General features: G+C 42.5%; 1 protein-coding gene across 1 annotated transcript in view; it reads left to right on the top strand.

Moving 5' to 3' along the window:
• The first annotated feature begins 873 nt into the window (after positions 1–873).
• ENTREP1 (endosomal transmembrane epsin interactor 1) overlaps positions 874–24,547 on the top strand; it is a 61,106-nt gene continuing 37,432 nt past the window's right edge. Inside the window, exons 1-2 of the mRNA XM_068552457.1 lie at positions 874–1,441; positions 11,702–11,758. Coding sequence (XP_068408558.1) covers positions 1,028–1,441; positions 11,702–11,758 — 471 coding nt within the window. The 5' untranslated portion in view covers positions 874–1,027. The remainder of the gene's footprint in view (positions 1,442–11,701; positions 11,759–24,547) is intronic.

Here is a 24,547-nt window from a genome sequence, read left to right as displayed (position 1 = left end):
AATCATTTTACAAAGGCGAGTCGGTTTTTTAAGCTCTAAATGTATCTTATAAATTACCAAAAACAGATTAGGATTTTATTAGGCTGTTTCTTTGGAGGTTTGGGATTCTACGTTCTACCAGGTGATGCCTAATACAGCTCATGATGAGTCAAGATGAGTTGGCCACAGAGTGTAACCCTTGCCACGCGCTCCGGGCCGCCCCCGCTTCTTTCTTTCTGGAGGCGGGATACTTCCAAGGTAACCTTGGGCTCCTGCTCGCTCCTACTCTGGTGCCGGGAAAGCACTCCCACGCCCCGCCACGCCCCAACTTCCAGGCGGAGGGGCCGCAGCACAATGTCAGCGCCCGGAAGCCCCACGCGAACGGTCACTTAGCTCTGCGTTGTCCTTCCCCGAAGCCCTGAGCCTTAGACTTTTCCCACCAAGTCACCCACAGCTCCTCTTCCTGCCATCCTCCCTCCCCGGGGGAAAAAGTTTAAAGCCAGGCTCCCTTCGTGTTAAAGGTTGCCAGAGTCGCTCTCTGGGCTGGACCTGAAGGGGCCGAGGGTCCACAGCGCTTCGGCGGCGCTCCTGTCCCGCCCCAGCTTGGCGGGTGGGAACAGCCTCAGACCGTCGGCTGCCTGTACCTCCGCGCCCAGACCGCCGTTCCCTCCTAGCCCGAGGGACCAATTTTAAATATTGGGGCAGGGCACCTTTCCTGGAGACCCGGGAGCGAGCGCGGGTTCGGCCGGACCCCAAAGGGTGGCGGCGCTGCGCGGCGTGAGCGAAGGGCGCGCGTGGGTGTGCCCGGGTGGGAGTGGGGCGCGCCCGGTCGGCCGGAGGCGGACCCGCCGGCTGGCAGGTGGGTGCGGCCGGCGAGAGTCGGGGCGGCAGCGGCGGCGGCAGCAGCAGCAGCAAGTGGTTGGGCCGTGCGCATTTCCTTCCCTCCCCCTGGGCCTCGGAGCCCGCCCGCTCGCCCAGTGCGCGGCGCCCGCGGCTCCGCTCCGCGTCCTCTTCCCGCCGCCACCGGCCGCTCCTTCCCCGCCCGTCCATGTCCCTGCCCGTGGTGCTCCCGGGCTCCTGCTGCCCTGTGGCTGGGCTCTCGGGCGGGCCGCAGGCCGGGGGCCCGGGCGCCGCGGCCGCCGCCGCCCAGGAGCCGCCGCTGCCCCCGCTACGGCCGCGCTGGTCCCGGGCCGCGCTGCAGCCCCCGGCGCGGCCTCGCTGCGCGGCCACCGCCGCCGCCGCCGGGGTGCTGGCCCCGCCGCCCGCGCTCTCCTACCGCCGGGCCGCCGCCGCCGCCGCCGCGGCCCCGGGCTCGGCGCTGCTGCCCGCTCGCCCGCTGTTGTCGCTCGGTCTGCTGCAGCTGATCCTGGGCTGCTGCATGGTGGCACTCAGCTTCGGGGCGCTGTCGCTGAGCAGCTCCCCGCAGGTGAAGAACTCGTGCCCGTTCTGGGCCGGCTCCTCGGTGAGTGCCGCGCGTGCCCCGCTCGCCTCGGCAGGGCCCACCCGGGGAGCAGGGGGCTCAGGCCGGTCGCCTCCACTGCCCCGTGATTGATCGCTCCAGGGCTGCCTTTCGGGAGCACAGCCCCTCAGGCCAGTTGAAGTTTTTGGAGGCGTTGAGGCGGGGGGAAAAAAGGGGTAAAGAGAGAGAGGAATTCGGGGGTGAATGGGTTGCACCTGGACAGTGTCTATTCCTTGTAGGCTAAAGGGTTTTGTTGTTCCTGTCAAACTAATAGAATAAACCCGATTTCCGGCTCTTTGGGAGATGGAAGTATGGGGGTGGGTGACAAAAAAGCGGGAAGAAAATGAGTCAACTTCTTTCAGCTATTGAGTATTTACTTCGCTGGCAACGTCCGCACGGGGAGGGCAAGGATCTTGATCTGTTTTGTTCACTGATGTATCAACAGTGCCTGGCACATAGTAGGAGTATTTGTGGGATGGATGAAGTGACAGGTTGGCGCACGTCCCTTGTTTTTATTCCGCACTAAGGCACAAGTAAATGTTAAGTGTCTGGTGTAGGGTAGCTCCACTGTATCTGGGGGCGAGTTCAGGAGGTAATAACAGGGTGTGTGGACGCACCCACGTACTTGGTCATTAAAGGAGGGCCCTAAGCCCGCACTAGGTTCCTGGAGCCACGCAGACTGATAGGCAGATTTAATTCTCCAGAACCCGAACCCATCGTGGATGAGCTTGCCGAAGTCCCAGCTAGCCGGAGATGTCTGCCCCGCTCCGGTACAGGCCCTGCCGGCCCTGCCGCCTCCGACAGGGAAGGCTGTTTTGGGGCAAAAGGCTGCTGCCCTCGAGCGTTTATGGAAACTGGTGGCTACTCATCCCTGCCTCCTAACGATTTCACAGCTTCCAAGGCATCCTGCGTCTTGAGGTTTGCTGAGGATTGAGAGACCTGGAAATAGGTTTTCGTGGAATGATTGTGGAAGATGAATATTTAAAGTAAACGGCCTTTCTCTAAACTAAATCTAAAAGCCTGGCAATGCCTATAGTTTTTACTAAGATCTGTAATGAATGTATATTTTGAATGGCTGAAAATTGTCCTTGCAGGTCCACACAAATCCAGATTCAAGACCAAATTTTAAGAATATAGGGAGAACTAATTGAACCCAAAGTAATTGTTTGAATAAGAACTGTTAAGACCATTAGGTACCTAGAGCCTGGCCTGACATTTTATACTTAAACTGATGCCAGTTTGTTCTTCTTTTTGAAATACTTTGATGCTGGATGATCTTACTGCGGTGGGTGGAATTCACAATCTGTGCATCGTGTAAAAGGAATCCCACCCTCCTGGCCCTACCCTTGGGCTCTCCCACTGGCCTCTGGGAGTCCTTTAAAACTTCGGAAAGAGGAGTGTTCCCAACAGGGTAGGGATTAGATCTGTTACGCTCCTTAGTCCACTTGTCAGACTAAATTCAGCCAAATGGTGGCTGCATTTTATTTCTCTAAATACCGTGGGCCAGAAGTGACTCTTGCATACATTTCTAGGGATTTGCTCTTTGTAAAATCATAATCTCTTGTCTTCTCAAAGATAGCTAGTTTAGGATTATTGAAAACTATTTGTTCCCTCCTAAAATTAAACCCCTAAATCAGTGTACTATTGTGAATTATTTCAGAGGTAAATACACTTTAGATGTCAGTCAAGCCATAGTTAGATTTGATGAACTATTAAAAAAAAAAAAAAAAGAGGAATCAGCCAGAAGATAAAGGCTGCTAGCTTGGGCCTGCTGGCTGAGCACATCCTTGTCTCCGGGACCCAGCAAACCAGAGCAGGGAAAGAATGACTGATTTGGAACTAAATCTCTTCCACAGGGTCCTTTTCCCACACTGTGCCCCCAACTCTATACGCAAACTTGCAACTGTTTGTTATTCTTATTTGTTGTGGCCTGTTTCTGAGGTTGTCCTCAGAATTTGCAAAGTGACCACAGAACCAACAGACAGTACATGTCCAGAACAACTGAATAGGATTTGAGAATGGCATTAAGCCCCCTGACTCTCCTGGTGTTGCAGGAAAAAAGTCTCAGCAGTAGCATACCTTTTGAATTTATGTGTGTGAGAGAGATGGTTTTTTTTAAACTCTGCTTTATGGAAAATTTTAAATTTATTCAAACAGTGTACAATGAATCTTCATATACCCCTCACCCAGCTCTAACCGTTGTTTTATCTCCTGTACCTCTTTCTGGCTCTGCTGCCAGCTCTATGTGTTCTTTTTTTTTGGCTGCACCGGGCAGCTTGTGGGATCTTAGTTCCCCGGGCTCTCGGCAGTGAAAGCGCCGAGTCCTAACCACTGCACCACCAGGGAATTCCCTCTATGTGTTCTGATAACTCCAGAAGGATGGGTGTTCTAAGCAGGGTAGAAATTAGCTTCAGCATGCACTCTAGTCCATTTGTCAGATTCACTTCCCACGTTATTTTGAAACAAATCTCAGACATCACATCATTACACCTGTAAATATTTCAATACATGTATGTTTTTAAAAAGAAAATATAAGTGGACTAGAGAGACAGCAGAGAAGTGACCAGGAAGTCTTAAGAACTCCACTCTACCTTTAAAATTTTATTGTGAAAATTTTAAATCTCAACAAATATAGAAAGAACCCCTATTGACCCGTCATCCAGCTTCAATAGTTATCAACATTTACATGGTCACTGTATACTCACACCCACTCCCCCTTGGTAACACCCACTGGATTATTTTAAGGCAAATCTCCAGTATTGTAGTTTCAGCATTAAATATTTCAGAATGTATTTCTAAAAGAAAGGGGCTTAATAGTTAAAAGGAAGGGGCTTGATAGCACGTTGTAACTAATTTAAAGACAGCTTAACTAAAGTTTTTATGAGAAAAGCTTAAAAATTATGACTTGAGGACTGCAGAATTTTTTTTTATGACAGCTTTATTGAGATATAATTCACATTCCATTTAAATCTACTTATATCACCCATTTAAAGTGTGCAGTTCAATGATTTTTATTAAATTCACAGTTTTGCGACCATATCCACAATCAATTTTAGAAAATTTTCATCACCCCCCAGAAGAAACCCTGTACCCATTAACAGTCATACCCCATTTCTTCCGTACTCCATTATCCCTAAGCAACCGTTGATCCATTTACTTTCTGTCGCTATGGATTTGTTATTCTGGCCATTTCATGTAAATGGGACCATACAACAAATGGTCCTTTGTGACTGGCTTCTTTCACTTGGCATAACATTTTCAAGGTACATCCATGTTGTGACATGTATCACTACTTCATTCCTGTTTATGACCAAATGAGATCCCATTGTGTTGCTGTACCATGTTTTATTTATCGCTCAGAAGTTTGACTGGCATATGAAAGTAGGTAGTTGAGTGGCAGTGCCAGGTTAAGTCTAAGGTTACTTCAAACCCACGTAGGAACACAGTAGAAGGATATCCTCATATTTCAAGCTTTGAATGACCATTATATGCCTGAGTCTGCAGTATCAACTAAGTCAGCAAATCTTTTGGCTGCAGTAAAAATTTTGCTCATTAAGGGACAAATATATTCATTTGAAAGGACTATTTTGTTAAACACACTATAGTTCAAGAATATTTTTCCATATATACCGCTGTAAGTGTTATTCTCACCTTGAGCCCGAGATTTGGAGTCTTCCTTCACTTGTCTGAACCTTGAAGGTGTATTTTATCTATTGTAATATATGTTTGAGAATTAACAAGTCCTATAAAGACTCTTTTCCCATACTTTACATACTTACTTTCAACAACGTGAAGGGAGTGTTTTTAATGTGCTCATTGTTTTTGAGCACTCTGTGATCATTTATTTTCTTGCTGGTGTCCTTGGTTAATGACTCAATCTATTATTATTCCCAAAGTTCATGAAACTAACAGAGTAGACACTTTAAAAACATGCTGAAGTTTGACTCAGGTGAGGGCAGAGGGAGGATCTCCATGTCCGTGTTCAAGCCACGCTATCCTGGCTCCTGATTTGCAGGCGTAGTTAGTTAATATTAGTTAGATTCTACTGGGACTACGGGAGACCAGCCTACCACACTGTTTTAGATTAATGGAAGAGTAGAGAGAGTTGCATTGGTTTGTGTCTCCCTCAAAAAAGAAAATTCCTGACTCTGATGACGTATATGATCCTTGGGAGATATTTCAGGCAAGTGGTAGAGAATTAGTTATTGTTTTTTGCTCTTCTCTGGGGGCCCTAATAGCCTTTATCATCTACATACATTCATGTCTCTCTGTTGAAGTCACTGACCTGAACTCATGGTTCCCCCTCCCTTGAGTCTGTGATTCTTTGGCAAGATTCCAGTTCCTTATAAAGAGACAGACAATGGTGAACCTTAAGGTAAACCTATTAAAAAAAATTTACAATGACAGAATGTAAAAAAAAGAATGAATGGTCCAGAGCGGAAACTAACACAAAAATTCTAAAGTCTCTACCAGTTAAACAACAGTAAATACATTTTTTTCTATCATAATCATCAAATACTACTTTAATATTGAAGGAGTATTTTTAAGTATAACTTTTGAGAGGAATTTAATTTTCTTTGGTCCTTTATTTTACACAACAGCAGAGTCACATGATAAGTTCTTTTTTTTATTGGAATATAATTGCTTTACAATATTGTGTTAGTTTATACTGTACAGCAAAGTGAATCAGCTATACGTATACATATATCCCCTCCTTTTTGGACTTCGTTCTCATTTAGGTCCCCACAGAGCATTGAGTAGAGTTCCCTGTGCTATACAGTAGGTTCTCATTAGTTATCTATTTTATACATAATATCAATAGTGTATATATGTCAATCCCAATCTCCCAATTCCTCCCACCCCACCCCCTTTCCCCCTTGGTATCCATATGTTTGTTCTTCTCTACGTCTGTGTCTCTATTTCTGCTTTGTAAATAAGATCATCTATACCAATTTCTTCAGATTCCACATATATGTGTTAATATATGATATTTGTTTTTCTCTTTCTGACTTACTTCACTCTGTATGACAGTCTCTAGGTCCATCCATGATGATAAGTTCTTGAGCAAGTCATTGAGCCTCTCAACCTCAGTTACTCATCTGTAAAATGGGTGGGATGACTCTTGCCTCAGAATTGATTTTGTGAGAGTGTAATTAGAGAACATTTAGGAAAATGCTTCGTTGCTGAGCCCTAGCCCCAGGCCTGGCACATACTAGAACTTCTATCAATGTTTTTTAAACATCCAGGCAATATTTAAGTAAGGTAAGGTGAACAGGCTAGTTTTGTTTGTTTGTTTGTTTTTGTTTTTGTTTTTTGGTGGGACATTGTGGTAACCAACAAGCATACATGAGAAATACCCAGTTGTCCACTTTGTCAGATCTTTTACTGAGTTACCCTGGGCAGATACAGAATGATACATGCACACATACATTTAAAAAATATATCCAGTGTAAAAGCTATAGGGCAAGATAGGTTATTAAGAAGTGTGAATATTGTAAATATGGGACACCTATAACCTGGCTCTTTTTAACTCTATGTTTAGATACGGCAACTTTTGACAAACAATTCAGAACATTTTTGCCCTAAGGTGTGTTAATGGATTAACACAGAAAAATAAGGTAGTAGAATTATATGCTTTTGACTTTAATGATTTGATTTTTAAGCTGGAAAGTTAAGGCACATTCACCACATATGGTGGGTAACAGTGATTCTTGCCTGGAGTATCTTAGAATCCTTCTTTGCAATATCAGAAAAAAAGAAAGGCCTCGCTTTTCCCCATAAGCTACAAAGAATGGGTCACAAGTGAGTGAAACCAAAATTGTAATAAACCTCATTATAGTGATATAGAGATAATTTGGTGTTAGAAAATAGGTTCTCACCTGTTTATTCCGAGCAAGTTGCATCTTGCACTGGGTGGAAAGAATGCTGATGGAGTTGCTTTTTGCTGTTGATGTACTCTTTTAAGAAGCACAGGAGTGAAAAATATGTTTAGGCTTACATAGTCATCTTTGAGCAAGTTCATCTCCTGTTTTTGACCTTCATTCATTCATTTATTCATCATCCATTCAGTTGTTCATTGACTCTTGCCATAACTAACTGAGTGCCTCTAGGAGCCTTTAGTGGTACTTGAGTGAATATTCAGAGATCCGAGCCCTCATGAGATTGCAAGTGAGTGTAGAATACAATTGAGCAAGTAATAGCATTATGGGGTAATGGAAGGCCAGTGTTAAGGGATCTTGAGTCCCTTCTGATGGAGCTCCAGCTGCTGCTGCCACTGATGGAAGCGGAGGCATTGAATACTCTGCCTCTTCCTCTTTCACTTCCCCATCCTCTCTCCCCAATCATGAATTGCACACCCCTCCCCGAAATGTGAACCTCCGTTCCCTTCAGTCTTGAGCTCTCAAAGGATTCATCCCCAGCTGCAGCACTTTTACTGCACATTCCAGAGGCTTCCTACTTCCTCTGCTTCCCCTTCTCTATCTCACCACTCACGGGGTTCCCCAAGTGTGTTGGGCTTACTTAATCTTGAAGAATGGGAGAAATTGAGTAGAAGTTGGTGTGTGCCTTTGTTGCAGGGTTCAGGACTGAGGTGGATGTAACTACAACTCCCACCTACAACTAGAATGTAGTTTCTTGAAGCATCCCTATAAAGAAGGGTGGTTTACAAAAATCCTGTTGAAATTTAACATTTGTGTGTGCTGAGTCTACAAAACAATTCAAATGGAAATGATATCTTTAAGTATTTTGTCTTCCAACCCATGAATGTGGTATATGCCTTGATTTATTTGGGTCTTTATTTAATATTGCTCAATAAGCTTTATATTTCTTCCTACTGAGGTCTTAAGTTTCTTTGTCATGTATATTTTGAGATTGTTGATATTTCTTTTTTTTTTAATCTTATTTTTTATTTATTTATTTTTGGCTGTGTTGGGTCTTCGTTGCTGTGCGCAGGCTTTCTCTAGTTGCAGCGAGCAGAGGCTACTCTTCTTTGCGGTGCGTGGGCTACGCATTGCGGTGGCTTCTCTTGTTGCGGAGCATGGGCTCTAGGCACGTGGGCTTCAGTAGCTGTGGCACGCGGGCTCAGTAGTTGTGGCTCACGGGCTCTAGAGCGCAGGCTTAGTAGTTGTGGTGCACAGGCTTAGTTGCTCTGCGGCATGTGGGATCTTCCTGGACCAGGGATCGAACCCGTGTCCCCTGCATTGGCAGGCGGATTCTTAACCAGTGCGCCACCAGGGAAGCCCCTGTTGATATTTCTTATATGTCAAATACATTTTGTACATTTTTAACAATTTTTTAAAAATTATTTGGCTACGTTGGGTCTTCACTGCTGTGCGCGGGCTTTCTCTAGTTGCGGCGAGCAGAGGCTACTCTTCGTTGTGGTGTGTGGACTTCTCATTGCGGTGTTCTCTTGTTGTGGAGCATGGGCTCTAGGCACGCGGGCTTCAGTAGTTGTGGCTCAAGGGCTCTAGAGTGCAGGCTCAGTAGTTGTGGCGCATGGGCTTAGTTGCTCCGCAGCATGTGGGATCTTCCCGGACCAGGGCTCGAACCCTTGTCTCCTGCTTTGGCAGGCGGATTCTTAACCACTGCGCCACCAGGGAAGTCCCAACAATTATGTTTTAAATTTAGTTTGCTCATATATGCAAAGTCCTCTCTAAAAAGAAAGGGAGGGAGGGAGGGAGGGAAGGAGGGAGGCAGGAAGGAAGGGAGGAAGAGAGGGAGGGAGGGAGGGAGGGAGGGAGGGAGGAAGAAAACTATCTAGCTTAGGGGACTTCTCTGGTGGTCCAGTGGGTAAGACTTCTCCTTCCAATGCAGGGGGTGCAGGTTCGATCCCTGGTCAGGGAGCTAAGATTCCACATGCCTCGGGGCCAAAAAACCAAAACATAAAGCTGAAGCCATATGGTAACAAATTCAATAAAGACTTTAAAAATGTTCCACATCAAAAAAATCTTTAAAGAAAAAAAAGACTCTGTGCTCCCAATGCAGAGGGCCCTGCTTTGATCCCTGCTCAGGGAACTAGATCCCGCATGCCACAACTAAAGATTCCGCATGCCACAACTAAAGATAATGCATTCCAGAACTAAAGATTCCGCATGCTGCAACTAAAGATCCCGCATGTGGCAACGAAGATCCTGCATGCCGCAACTAAGACCCGGCGCAGCCAAAGATAAATAAATAAATAAAAAATAATAAATAAAAAAAATAAAATTCTTGAGTTTAAAAAGAAAGAAAGAAAGCTTAGTTCCTTCGTCCCAGAGACCCTTCATTTGAATTGATAATTGTATCTGTCATGATCTATTAAAAACATTTTATTTATTTATGTACTTAGTATACACATGCCCCTTTCAACTTAGCAATGCTACTCCTGGGACTTCATTCAGCAGAAATAAAAAGCACTTGTTTGTAAGGATATATGGCCATGATGTTTACTGCAACATTGTTTGGGGGCAAAAAACGGGAAGAAGAGTGAATACCCATGAATATGGAAATGATTGAATACATTAGGTAGTGGTTGTACAAAGGAATATTATGTAACCATTAAATGGAAATGAATGAGAGCTAGTCCAGTAAACATGAAGTGATTTCCAGTGAAGTATTTGTTGAGAGAGAAAAAGAAGAGGAGGAAGAGTATCTTTTATGATTCGTTTTTTTTTTTGTAAAAATCATACCCCTGTGCATGTGTGTGTATAATCCAAAGCCAAGTAAGGAACCTGGACCCCAAGATCTCATGGATTCCAAGTTCCAGTTTGTAAGTAGACGTCACCCATACCCTCTAGACAAGCCCCACCAAGTGTGTTTCCAGGAAGAAATCGTTTAGAGGAAGGAAATATCCTATTGAATGATGAAAGGATATAGTGCCCAGTGAGCAGGCAGCTGATAGTATGTTTAAACATAGACGTGATACAAAGAAATTGTCTCCTGTCTGCCCATATATGTTTTTTGGTCCTTGATATAAATGGGTAGACTTGTCCTCTACTGGTTTGTTGTGAAATGATTACCCTCAGTCAATAAATGGAGACTGGAGAGTATCGCAGGTAGGCCTGTGAGCTTTGGGTTTCAAGTAACACTGTAATCCTTACTGATTTGTAGTTAAATAAATAGTTATTGTGAAATGGTGCATTTGAGTGATTTTGGTGAAAAGTGCACTTGAAAGAAAATCCTCATAACTGCTTTCAGCAGATGCACTTTATTACGTACACAAAGGTCATCAGAGTGACCCTGGGCTGAATAATTACTTTGCTTATCCTTTCCTAACTGCTTAGTGAACTGTGTTATTCAAAAGGCTGATGTTGTCTTCCAGATTACGTTTTGGCAAAATGCTGGTTCTTCTTTACTGAGGATTTTAGGTTATTGTTTATTGACGTGTCATTTTGCAACATGAGATATTTCTCACTGTAGTCCCTCCCCCTTTGAGGAATAAAAGTTCAGGAACATTTACTAATTGCCAATCATGTGAGAAGCACTTTGCTAGGAGCTGGGGATTCAGAGAGACAGGACAGGCATTCACAGTCAGTGGGCAAGACAAAAATGCAATGAGTTTTTTTTGGGGAAAAAGTTATATGTAGAGGGCTTACAGAAGTGTGGGGTGTTAAGATTAATAAGGCTTATCAGAGGTGATGACTGTGTGTTGGGGCCTTGCAGAATGCATAGGAGTTCTCAGGCAGCTAGGAGGGGAGTTGGGAAGAGAGGACTCTGTGACAAAGAGAAGCACAAAGTCCTGGAATATCTAGAGCCTGGCCAGTCTGAGGAAGGACAAGTATGCCTGGAAGGAGGGTGGGTCAGGAGTACATGGAAACCAGGCTTGAGAAGTAGGCAGGGGAAGATCCTGGAAGGCCTTGTTTACCATTTTGAGGAATTGACTTGTCCTGTGAAGGATGGGTACCCACAAATTAAGGGAGGGTTGCAGCCAGACATTCTTTTTATGAGGCTGACTCTGGTGACAGATTAGGTGCTACTGGGGGCAGGAAACCTGGATAGGAAATACTGATTCCTTAACTCAGAGGATAGGCTAGTTTCTGTTTGTATGTTCTTAACTGACCTTAAGAAAAAACATACGCAGTCAGTGAAAAAGTTTCAGGAGCTTGGACAAGAAAGATAGTCTAAAACCGTATACCAGGGCTCATATAATCAACAGGAATATTAAATGTTTGAGTTCGAAGCCTTTGAAATTTCAGTATTTAAAAAAAAAATATACTTCAGAGACTGGGGATTAGTTTATTGGAATTGCTCCCTTTTCTAGATTTATGATCCTGTTTATCCTTGTAGGTGATACTCTCTGGAATCATAGGATTAACAACTTGGAAACGGCCTATGATACTCCTGGTATGTACTGATCTTATAAATTTTTACCCTTTGTAAAATGTGCTGTTTATGAAGTCTGTTGAAATAAATTGAGGAAATGCTAAAGCTTCCTTGTTCATTAAAAAAAGAAGTTAACAATGGACAATATTAGAAGCCAGATGTTCTCATGACAGTAAAGTAAGATGATAATTTTGCTGCTTTTCTGTTGCACTTTAAGCTTCTTATATACCCAATTCTATACATGTGTTTCAAGTTCCAGGATTAGATCTATTGTAAAGATATAACAAAAGCAAAGCAAAACAAAACTAAATGGCTGGGACTTCCCTGGTGGTCCAGTGGTTAAGAATCTACCTTCCAGGACTTCCCTGGTGGCGCAGTGGTTAAGAATCCGCCTGCCAGTGCAGGGGACACGGGTTTGAACCCTGGTCCGGGAAGGTCCCACATGCCGTGGGGCAACTAAGACCATGCGCCACTACTGAGTCTACTCTCTAGAGCTCTCAAGCCACAACTACTGAGCCCACGTGCCACAATTACTGAGCCCATGCGCTGCAACTACTGAAGCCCGCCCACCTAGAGCCCATGCTCTGCAACAAGAGAAGCCACCACAATGAGAAGCCCGCGCACTGCAACGACGAGCAGCCCCTGTTCACTGCAACTAGAGAAAGCCCGTGCGCAGCAATGAAGACCCAACGCAGCCAAAAATAAATAAATTAAAAAAAAAAAAAAAAAGAATCCGCCTTCCAATGCAGGGGACGTGGGTTCGATCCCTGGTCAGGGAACTAAGATCCCACATGCCGTGGAGAAACTAAGCCCGTGCGCCGCAACTACTGAGCCTGTACACTCTGGAGCCTGCATGCCACAACTAGAGAGAAGCCTGTGCAGCGCAACGAAGAGCCTGCGTGCTGCAAGTAATAACCCAAAGCAGCCAAATTAATTAATTAATTAATTAATTTTAAAAAATAGTCTTAAAAAAAAAACACTAAACGGCTTACTCTGGGCATTTTGAACATATACAAAAGTGAAGGGAATGATATAATGAACTCCCTGTACCAATCATCCAGCTTCAACAATTATCAATCCTTAGCCAATCTTGTTCAGTTAGACCCTTACCCATTCCCCACCCCTTCCACATTCGTTTTTCCTCCACATTCTTTTAAAGCAAATCTCAGCTTAAATCATGAATACATTATTTTTTATTGTTACAGTACTTTGGTTGGGCAATCTCAGAATTTCCTTGCTTAGATTTCCTATATTCTCTCTTTATCACACCTATATTATATTTTCATCGTAATAGAGACATATATTGTTGACTTTATCCTTATTTTAGTTATTCAGGTAAAATTCACATAGTATAAAATTAACCATTTTAAAGTGTACAATTCGATGGCATTTAGTAAATTCCCATCCTTTATTTTTATTTGTTATGTCCTTTTGATTCAGGGAATACTATAAAAAAACAGACAAATGCCAATGGAGAGGCCAACTTACAAGGATGAGGTAGAGGATCTAGAAAATTCAATTTGAAATATGCTTTAAAAAATTTATTTTTCTGTATAGCATCTCTTATTTTTCTCCTATCCATTTTGAAATAGGGTTAAATAATTTTCTGAATTCATTCCATTTATATACATAACGCAGCCAGGCTGTCCTTCAGACCACTGTTTGCTAGGTAATGGGTAACAAATATAAAACTAGTTAAATTCTTAAATACAAGGAGATGAAGCACATTTCAGGATACAGTCAGAATAATGGAGCCCAATACTGTGTTGACGATCTTGAAAAACTGAACTGAAGAGTTTTCAGACCCACAAGACAATGCAGGCAACATTTTACAGGTCCATCAATTATTGCATTTGGTGAAACTTTGTTAATATTTCCAGAAGGAGTAAATGATTGATACAGCATTTTAATATATTAGACAGCAGGATAGAAGAAAATGAGGCTTTGGATGAGTCTTACGGCATGTGTTATGCGTGCTTGGGGTTTGTTTTACAACAACTCTCTAGGTTTACAGTCACTGCAGAAAAATTTTTAATGGTGTTCAATGTTTATACTAATATTTGGTTATAGACGTCATCTTTGCACTGTCCTTTTCCATTGGGTCAATATTGAAGTGCTCAGTAATATGAACCTTAGGTATTTAAAATCAGAAAACTAATCTAATGCTATTTGTACTTTTAAAATTTCAAATGGTGAAGAGAATATGAGTGCTTGTTCTAGATAGATATTAAGAAAGTCTACCTTTTAAAACATTTCTTTCTTTAACATTGTTTTCTTTTGGAAAGGTGCCCTTGTAAATTTATTATGTGAGCTCAAGCAACTTTAAATGAAAATGACCTTAATAAAAATGTATTTCTCATCCTTGTTAAGTGTATGTACTTTGTCACAAAGTTGTAACCAGTTTGTACATACCATGTTGTGCTCTGCTTTTTCTGTTTAATATGAAATTAAGTTCACATCAGTAGCTATTATGTTTCCCTGTACAAGGAGTCCACATGCCTATCACTTAGAATTGCTATGCAGCATTTTGTCATATTTCTGTATTACCATCAGTCATAAGCCTGTTGGACATCTGAGCTTCGAAGTTTTGACTATTATGAATTATATATTTAGAAGGTCATTTAGTGATCATTTTGAAATGTTAATTAACATCAGTTTATAAAGAAGATAAATTAATTGGCAGGAATTGTGCAAGGGAAAACTTTCTGAGTATATCAGTAGGTCATTTGAGCCTTAGTCAATATCATAGAGGAAAAAACAGTCCACGGGAATCTTAGTAGTATATCATTATAACCTCTGCCAAATGCTTTTGTTATGTTAAAAAGCCAGATGAAAGAAACTGACGCACCAGTCAGACATTCCTAGTTTGAGTCCTCGTTCATTTACGGAAGAGCTATGTCACTCTGTGCAAGCCACCTAGCTTCTCTGAGTCTAGTTTTCTTTTCTGAACAGAGGATAATCTAGTGACCCTCAATGGATACTTTACCTTTTTTTTTTTTTTGTTCCCCATGCATCCCCCTTTCTGAGTTTAGGGAATCTGCCATCAGATGATTTGAGTGGGAGGCTGTGTTCATTACAGAAGCCAGAAGTGCCCGTGTGTTTTTGCAGACCCGGGCTGGGCTGGTCAGAGTCACAGCCCTACCGCCATTCACATCCCACACTCTACCTACAGGGGCGCCTTGTGACTCTGACACAGCCAGGCCGTCCTTCACAAACCTAGGACCTTCTTTCCCTAGCTGTTTGCTTGGCTGCCTTCTTCTCTTCTGGGTCTCAGCTCAGCAGTCATCTCAAGAGAGAGACCTTCCTTGAGCACCCTGATTGCAGTGACCCCTCCTCTGTGCCCCTCACCGGGCCCCAGCACTGAATACTGGCTTCATCTTGGTCTGTAAGTAGCCTGAGTGCGCCTCACCTGTCTCCCCCAGTAGATGGTCCGTCAGTTCTGTGAGGACAGGGGTCTCTCCCCAGGACCACTGTGCTCAGGACACACTTACTTTTGAACGGTGGCATTAATTTGGCAAACAGTAAGAAACTCAGATCCTGGGTTAGTTCTCAAAGTTTCTGTTTTACATTTGTCTTAAATTTTTCTCACTTGTTTTTGTTCTCTTGAACTTTGTATTTACCACCTTTTAACTTCAGGGTGGTTGGAGAGTATTTTGGTCGTGGAGTTGGGGAGGGGGCTGGTTGGTCTCTTTAGGGGCTTTCAAGAGGCAAGCTGTTCTCATTTTGAGTTGTTGGGTGCACACCGGTCTAGAATATTTGAACACTTCCTTTTGAGAGCGTTTACATTTGTGCTCCCTCTTTGTGTTTGCTTCAGTGATTACATCAGGTTTATACTGGTTTGAACAAAGAAGGTCAGTTTGACCTAGTTCCTTCAAACTCAAGTTTTCATGGAAACTCAGAGTTGGAAGATTTCATTCACTGCGTCCTCTTCTTTCTACTGATAGAATACTCAGGTGTCCAGAACAAAATAATAATTTTGGGAGACACTTTGTGAATGTTTGTAGCTATTTTGGGCTGTGTCTGGGATTAAGGTTGGGGGTGTGTGCGTGTGCATGCATCTGTGTGTGTGTATATGTGCGTGTGTATGGTATTCTATCAAGAATACTTGTGTATTTTCCATCAAGAGCAAACATTTTCCATTTTAAAAGAATGTCCTTTTATTTTCTAGATATCATTCAGTTTTCATTCTAATAAAATGTTTTAGACTTGTTTATAAATCACAGACTCAGTGCTGGGAATGACCTCAAAGATTGCCTTACTTAAGCACCTCAGTTGGAAAACAGAATTGTCTTGATAAGATAGTTACTGAATTGGTGGACTGGACCCGGGCTGGGGTCCTAGCCGGGGTGGAGACCCCCTGTCTCTGCCAGGAAGGTTCTTTCTCCTATTGGATTTGCACAGCCAGTAACAAAACTGATGCTGAGACTGGAACAGCACAAGCTTTTTTTTTTTAACTATAAAGATGTTTTTATTTTATTTTTTTTTCACATCTTTATTAGAGTATAATTGCTTTACAATGTTGTGTTAGTTTCTGCTGTATCACAAAGTGAATCAGCTATATGTATACATATATCCCCATATTCCCTCCCTCTTGAGCCTCCCTCCCACCCTGGAACAGCACAAGTTTTATTCGATGGCCAAAGGATGGAGAAGAGGGAATCTAGTTCTCAAATCCACTTCTCAACCCAATTTGGGGGAGAGACACCAAATATATAGGAGGGTCAAGGTAAAAGAAGGGAGGGAATTAGAAGGAGTGGGAAGAACACTCATGAGTTATTCGAGAATCAGAGTGTGGTTTGGACCTGGAACTGATGCAGCTCTCCTTTTCAGTCGTTGTGTGGGCTTTTCCAGTTGTTGTCATGGCAGTCGTCAACTGTCATGGTGCTGGTGGGTGTGTCATAACCTGCTGATGTATTACAATGAACGTGTAATGAGGCTCAAGATCTACTAGAAGTCAAATCTTCCGCCATCTTGGGCCTATTTGGTTCTAACCAGTTCTTTTTTTTTTTTTTTTTTTCTTTGCAGCTTCCTCCTGAAGCTTAGATTAAGACTAATTGGTTTCTATTTGAGGGAGGGGCAGGGGTCTGATTGTGGGGCAACAGCCTCGGTAACAAGATGTTTTCCTTTGGTGGTACATTTGGTAAGAATTGCCACTGTGAAAGCCCAGCCAGGCATTCTGCCTACGGTTTTGGTTGCTTATGAAGTGGTAATTTGAGCTATAGTTATTTTTATTTTTCTTGTCAGTTTGCAACAGAGGGGAGGAATATGACCTTCAAGCTGATAAAAGACAGCTTTATCCTTTAGCACCAAGAATGAAGGTTCTTCCCTGGTGATGTTCTTGGGTCACGTATGTGGTTTATTCTCAACTGCGGGTCCTGTTGATCTGAACCCTAGACTAGGAACAGAAGAGGTAGATGAATTGGCTGTTTTTCGAAAATGATCCATCAGTTTCCCTTCTAACTTCAAGATTATAGTATTTCGGGTAAAGCCTCCCTCATTCCCCAAAGAGACTAAAAAGTGGCATCAGTATGATATACAGATGTCTTATTACCCCTCAACTAACAGTTCAAGTAGGCTAGGCTGGTAAGATGGTCCTGCTCCACGAAGCCATTCGGGGATCCAGGTTCTTTCCATCTTATTGTGCCTCAGAGGGAGGGTCATGAAATGTCCAGACACTTTGTCAAAAGAGATTGAGGAACTAGTCTCACCAGATAGTCAGAAAATACTTATAGGTGGGTTATGCCGTGGGACAGATGGTGGCCCTTTCATTCCTGATGATAAAAGAACAGGAGGGGGGCAGAATACCTAAGCACAGTTTAGGAATCTGTACATTTATAGAAGGAACTCTGAAGCTCTGGCTTGTGCAGTCTGGTTCTTTCAGGAATATTTCATGGTTGTCAGTCATTTGGAATGAGCTCCCTGGTTTGAGAGTTCAAGAAACCTGCACTTTAATGCTGACACGTTACCACTAATTATTGGATGGTCTCAGGGAAATCTCCTGATTTCTGCAGGTATAAAATGAGGGGTTTTTTTTACCTGTAGTATTTGTCGCATCCCCTTGTCTTGAATACCACTGTTGATTCCCTGAAATCCCGTTGATCAAACAAAGCTAAGTTTATTGGACCTGCTGAAGTAAGGGAGAACACCTTACCGGTAGTTCTCAGAAGGAGTGAGTCTAAGAGAGGATATTGATAGAGTTTTAGGACCCCAGCTGGGTGATTTTAAGGTGAGTCTTGCAAGATAGGGAATTGACTGGACTTGGGCAGAACCTATGAGATAATAGCTTTGGATTGGTGGGCAAATGGAGGGGAGGGCCTGGAAGCAAGATTTGATGAGTAAGTTGTTAGTTTTGATAACTATTTTAGTTGGTTCACAATCTTACCTTTGAGGAGCAAGTATTTCTTGGAGCAAGTAGCTAAGTTATCTTTGCTTGTTCTCAGTATTGTTTATTATAGGGTCAGAAGAGTATGGCCAGTCACAGAATTAGCACAGGGACTGGAAATTATGTTGGTTTTAGTTCTCATCGTAAATTTCATGGAGGACCCATTCTTTTTTTTTTTAACATCTTTATTGGAGTATAATTGCTTTACAATGTTGTGTTAGTTTCTGCTGTATAACAAAGTGAATCAGCTATACGTATACATATATCCCCATATCTCCTCCCTCTTGCATCTCCCTCCCACCCTCCCTATCCCACCCCTCTAGGTGTTCACAAAGCACCGAGCTGATAACCCTGTGCGAATCAGCTGCTTCCCACTAGCTATCTATTTTACATTTGGTAGTGTATATATGTCAGTGCTACTCTCTTACTTCGTCCCAGCTTACCCTTCCCCCTCCCTGTGTCCTCAAGTCTATTCTCTACGTCTGCATCTTTATTCTTGTCCTGCCCCTAGGTTCGTCAGAACCATTTTTTTTTTTTTTTTGGATTGGAGGACCCATTCTTAACATCCATTATGCTAGTTAAGCAAACAAATAATTTCATCAATCGGACAACTTATTTCCATTGTCATTCTGCTAATTTAGCAAAGCTGCTGGGATGCTGTTGGGAGATAAAGATAAAAGCAGCAGCTTCTGGAATATGGCTTTTTTCATAAATGCTGAGTATCCTGGAATTTGAATTCTTAATCATCCTGAGGGTGTAGCTTGGACCAGTCAATATGTACATGATATCACACTGTGCTGAAGTGTTTGGAAGTGTATTTCAGACATACTGTAGTATGTGTGCATCTGGGTTGCTGAAGGGCCTTCTGACCATCCTGCATCCAGGCTTTCTGAGCCCAACAGGCCATAGTGATCAATTTCTGAATATGACTCTGAGACAACTACGTGGACTGTGAATGATTTGGGGCAAGGGAGGAGACCATTTTGAATCAGGGAGCATCTTAAAATAGATGTCATGTGAAAAGTTGCAGAATAATGTGTATGGTACCCCTTGTGTTTTTTAAAAACATCTGGGGGATCATACGTGTGTTTGTAGTTACATGAAAAATTCTTGAAAAGATATACAAGAAACTGTTTACAGTCGGCACCTCTGTTGAGTGCAGTGGGAATGGGAAGGAAGGAGCCTGACTTTCCACTTTATGTCTGGAGAGGACATGTGTTGTGTGAAGTGGAGGATGTTTTAGTTTCCCTATTTTGTTTGGGTTCTGGCTGCCAGTACCTACATATCTGAACTCTCTTTCTGGGGGGTTTGTTTATCTGCCCTTGTGTGTCCTGATGAGAGACAGGATCCTGTCTCTGGCTGGAAACTTCTCAGGCTAGATGCTTACACTCCTGAATGCCGGCAGCCAGGGTGTGAGCCGTGACCTCCCCCCACTGAAGCTCCGGCCCAGGACTTGGAAGCTGGAGCCCTTGATGCAGAATAGCCGGGGCAGCTTAGAATTCATTAGGCAAAAGAGGCAACCTGTGTCCAAGGCTGGCATCCAGTGAGCTGGCTTTCCTGTGGCATGACCTTGGTAGAGGTCCCAGCACCCAGCTTCCCTTGGCTCCTTCCCAGATTTCTGAGCCTGGTTCCTGTGGATTCTATGAACTACCTGATAGCCTGCTTGTTTAGTCTGAGTTGGTTTCTGTTGTTCATAACATAATCGGGAACTCCGACTGCTGCGGGACCATGATTTTTTTTCTTCTGTGAATGTTACTTTTACAAGAATTTTTAAAAAACTAGTTCAAAAATAAAGAGATTCATTTTAAACATTTGCTCATTTATGGTAACTCAATTGAAGAACAAGAAATCCAGTGGGTGCTCAAGTTAGATTGATTTATGGTTTGTGCTTGACTTGGGTGGAAAGTGTTAGGTAGAGGAGCTGGGGGGGGCAGTTGTCGGGGGTGGTGGTGGTGGAATCGGGTCTGACTAGCTGTCATTTCTCAACGAGGATACAAAGGGTTGCCTTGTAGAGCTCTTTAGTGAACAGAAAAGAATAATTTATAAACGGACGTTATGTATTAGCAGGTATTCTGCACGTTGATGGAGTGTAGATTTGAGTCAGACCTGGATCTGATCAGGGTCCCATAATTAGATGTATAGTTTAGGACATAATAAATAAATCACCTCTCTGAGACTTTTCCCCATTTATTTCTATATCTATAAGATATATTTATTTATATATGATATACATACATGACACAGTGTATGTATATATATCAAACATATGTGTATATATGATATATACACACACATACATAGACACCATATATATATATTTCAAACATACCACTGTGACATTGTGACATTTTATAATTTACTGAGTGCCTTTTAAGAGGAAAAAAAATTTTTTATTTAAAAAAGGGGGAGCTCATTAGCCTTCTTACTCTTATTGAAAGTAATAATTAGACCTCTGTGCATTTTTCCCAGCATCCAAACCTGACCACACTCCCCCAAATTAACCATTTTAATTTCTCTCTGCTTTTAGTGCCCCTGGCAGTTGTCTCCATCTCACTAAAAGGGAGGCATGGGTGACACAGTCTCTCCTATTGAAGTTATTTTTATTTGAAAATAATTTTTATTTCTCTTATTGATGGCTTTATAATTTTAAATAATATTATAAAGTTCTGTTTCTTAATTCATTAACTTTGGACAGTATCTTTTGATTCTCTCTTTTATAAGATGAAGAAATTAGCAGTTAGCTCTGCTTCTTTCTCCCTTTTACCTCCTGTTGATGGTAACACCATTCATTTCCTTTATATGGTCAGTGATTTAACGTTAACATTTTACTCTTAAACTATATCATACTATTCAGATTTTGTCTGTAAATTGTTTCTAAAAGAGTGAAAACCGATAATAGCATTTACAGTATTTTCATTATATGAATGTGATTGAAATAGGAGGTTAGAATTGGATTCTTGCTTTCCAGATTCACCTGAGGCCAAAATACAACCGATGCCAACAGCTCCCAAGTTCCAGTGTGTGTTAGACTATCTAAGCAGGACTTGCAAAGCTTCTGGGTGAAACCAGCTTTGCAGCCCTTAGCTGATCTCCATCCCCCAGCCTATAAAAGGATTAGGGGTTAAAGAGACAAAAGTTTGGAGAAAGTTACTGAATTGCTGTGGCATTTTAAGTTCCACCTCTGCATGGGGGAGGGGAGCGGTGCTTAAAGATAAGCACTGGAGAGCCTGAGACTGGTCTCACAGTGGTTGACTGGGCTGGTGTCAGACTCCTGCCTGGGGAATTTAAAGGGCTGGCTGGAGTCCTTGTGACCTGAGAGTTAAAGACTGCAGTTGGGAAATAATTGTTTCACAGACCAAGCCCAAGAAGTGTACTTCCAGCTGACCAGATGGGTGGGCCCTGTAAGAGAGAGTAGGCCTGGGGTGAGCTTATATCCTGCCCCAGGGAGCCCCTTAGAGGAGTGAGGGCACCAGAGCAGAGAGAGGCCAGGCTTGCACTGACAGATGCCCACATTAAGGGAACTGCAGTTTCAAAAATGGGTATCTCAGAGGAGCCAATGGAAGCCTCATTCAGGAGAGTCTCCTGTAAACACTTGCCAAGGCCAGTTGTGAACAATCGAGGGAACTCTTCCTGCCCCCCACCTTGTTTATGCACTTGGCCTGGCCTCCCCCTTGCTCCCTCCTCTCCAGAATGGCAGAGCTTTGGCTGGCAGGCTCAGGAGAAGTGAACACAAAAAGCAAGGAAATAGAGGAGATTATATCTTTTCACTGCCTTTCCCACTGCAGACGTGTTTGCTCCCTACAAGAAGAAGCCTGATGAGAAGGAAAGAAGCTGAAATTTAAATGCAGTTTCAAGTTTTGACTGGGACACATGTCTGGACATTTTAATTACCAAAATGGGCCGTTTTGTGACTTGAAGTTACTGGAGGACTTTTTGTATCTGATGTTGACCAGAGGAGTCATGGGCCCAGCCTCAGATTTCATCTGAGGGATCAGGAAGACCTAGCCCTACAAAGTGGGCGTGAACAACATAGCCGGGGTGAGGGTGGAAACAAAGTGGTTTTCTGTTGATGCCCATGAGTCTTGCTTGTTCAAAGGATCAGCTGCATTATTTTCTGTAGCACCAGGAAGAGTGACTGGATCTAGAGAGAGAACAGTTTCAAGCAGCCAGGTCAAATCTATTATTCTTTTTTAGTCTCTATCATTTGCTCAGCATCATGTCATATTTTAGTTTGCTTCAGCTTTGGACCATGACTGATGTATAGAGTGACGTTTTTCTTAGAGTTTCTAAATGACTCTTCTTTTTCTTCTTGGCAGAAAAGGTACCTAATCTCAGAGATCATGTAGCTTCTTCTTGTATTTTTAAACAGCCTTATGGAGATGTAATTGGCATACCAAAACATTCACACATTTAAACTGTACAGTTCAATGGCATGTTCACAGATATGCACAAACATCACCACCATCAATTGTAGAACATTTTCACATGACCCCAAAAAGAAACCCTGTACCCGTTAGAAGTCACTCCTCATTTCCTCTCAATATTCCCACCCTAGGAAACCACTAATGCACTGTCTGTCTCTATAAATGTGTGTATTCTGGGTATTTCAAATAAACAGAATCATATAATATGTGATCCTTTGTAACTGGCTTCTTTCACTTAACATTTTTTTTAGCACAATATTTTTAAGGTTCATCATATTGTAGCATGTATCAGTACTTTTCCCCCTTTTTATAGTTGAATACTATTCCATTGATGGATATACCACAGCTTATCTATTTATCAGTTGATAGACGTTCCCACTTTCTGTCTACTACGAATAATGGTGCTGTGAACGTTAGTTTTTTTGTGGACATGTTTTCATTTCTCTTGGCTATATGACTTGGGGTGGAATTGCTGAGTCATATAGTAACTCCATGTTTAACATTTTGAAGAACAGTTTCCCAAAGCAACTGTGTCATTTTACATTCCCATCAGCAGTGTATGCGGGTTCCAATTTCTCTGAATCTTTGCCAATACTTATTATTGTATTTTTGATTATAGCCATCTTTATGGGTGTGAAGTGGTATCTCATTGTGTTTTTGATTTGATGTTGAGAATTTTCATGTGTTTACTGGTCATTTGCATGTCTTCTTTGGAGAAATGTCTATTCAGATCCTTTGCCTCACCATACCTCACCATAGTAACGTTATCACAACTAACAAAATTATCCAATTTCCCTTTTCAAGTCCCTTATCAGATATGTGATGTGCAAATATTTTCTCTCATTCTATGGGTTGTCTTTCAACTTTTTCGATGGCGTCATCTGAAGCACAGAAGTTCTTAATTTTCATGAATTTAATTTTAATGAAGTTCTTTTGTTGCTGTACTGTCATATCTAAGAAGGCTGGTCTGATCTAAGGTCATGGAGATTTACTCCTATATTTTCTTCTAGGAGTTTGATTGTTTTAGCTTATACTTAGGTCTATAATCTATTTTGAGTTAATTTTTGCATACGGTGTGTCAGTGGTCCGAGTTCATTCTTTTGCAGGTGGATATCCAGTTGTCCCAGCACCACTTGTTGAAGAGCCTGTCTTTTCCTCATTGAATTATCTTGGAACCCTTGTTGAAAATCAACTGACTCTAAGTGTGAGTTTTACTTATCTAGCTTCTTTTTTTTTTTTTTTAATTAATTAATTAATTTTATTTATGGCTGCGTTGGGTCTTCATTTCTGTGCGACGGCTTTCTCTAGTTGCGGCAAGCGGGGGCCACTCCTCATCACGGGGCATGGGCCTCTCACTATCGCGGCCTCTCCTGTTGCGGAGCACAGGCTCCAGACGCGCAGGCTCAGCAAGTGTGGCTCACGGGCCTAGTTGCTCCGCGGCATGTGGGATCCTCCCAGACCAGGGCTCGAACCCCTGTCCCCTGCATTGGCAGGCAGATTCTCAACCACTGCGCCACCAGGGAAGCCCTTATCTAGCTTCTTATTCATACTTTTTGCTAGTTGTTTCACTTTCTCCTTTGGACATTTCTAAGACTATTAACTTCCTATTCCAGTTTGGACTTAATTGTTTTCTAGGTCTCCTATACAGATGTCATCTAAATATTTCTTTTCTTGGTATTCTTGGATTAGAGCCATTGTTTCTTAGATCTCAAGCCTCATGCATTCTTTTTTCTTGAATTCCTTTTTCATTTTGCCAGGGAATATTCTCAAATAAAAGTTTTCATGAAGAATGTGAGGGAAACGAGCTCTCTAAGGGTTTGAATGTCTTGCTGTGTCTTTGTTTTGCCCTCCCACTTGAATGATAGTTTGGCTACATATAGAATTTTGGGTTCAAAATGATTTTCCTTCCAAAATTTGAAGGCATTGCTTGATGACTTCTGTCACTGATGCTGACCTGATTCTTGTTCCTTAGTGGGCAGCCCCTTTCTTTCTATCTGGAAGCTT

The sequence above is a fragment of the Eschrichtius robustus genome, chromosome 10 (genome assembly GCF_028021215.1).
Source record: "Eschrichtius robustus isolate mEscRob2 chromosome 10, mEscRob2.pri, whole genome shotgun sequence".
Classification (NCBI taxonomy): Eukaryota; Metazoa; Chordata; class Mammalia; order Artiodactyla; family Eschrichtiidae; genus Eschrichtius; species Eschrichtius robustus.
This window is presented reverse-complemented; position numbering and strand designations above follow the sequence as displayed.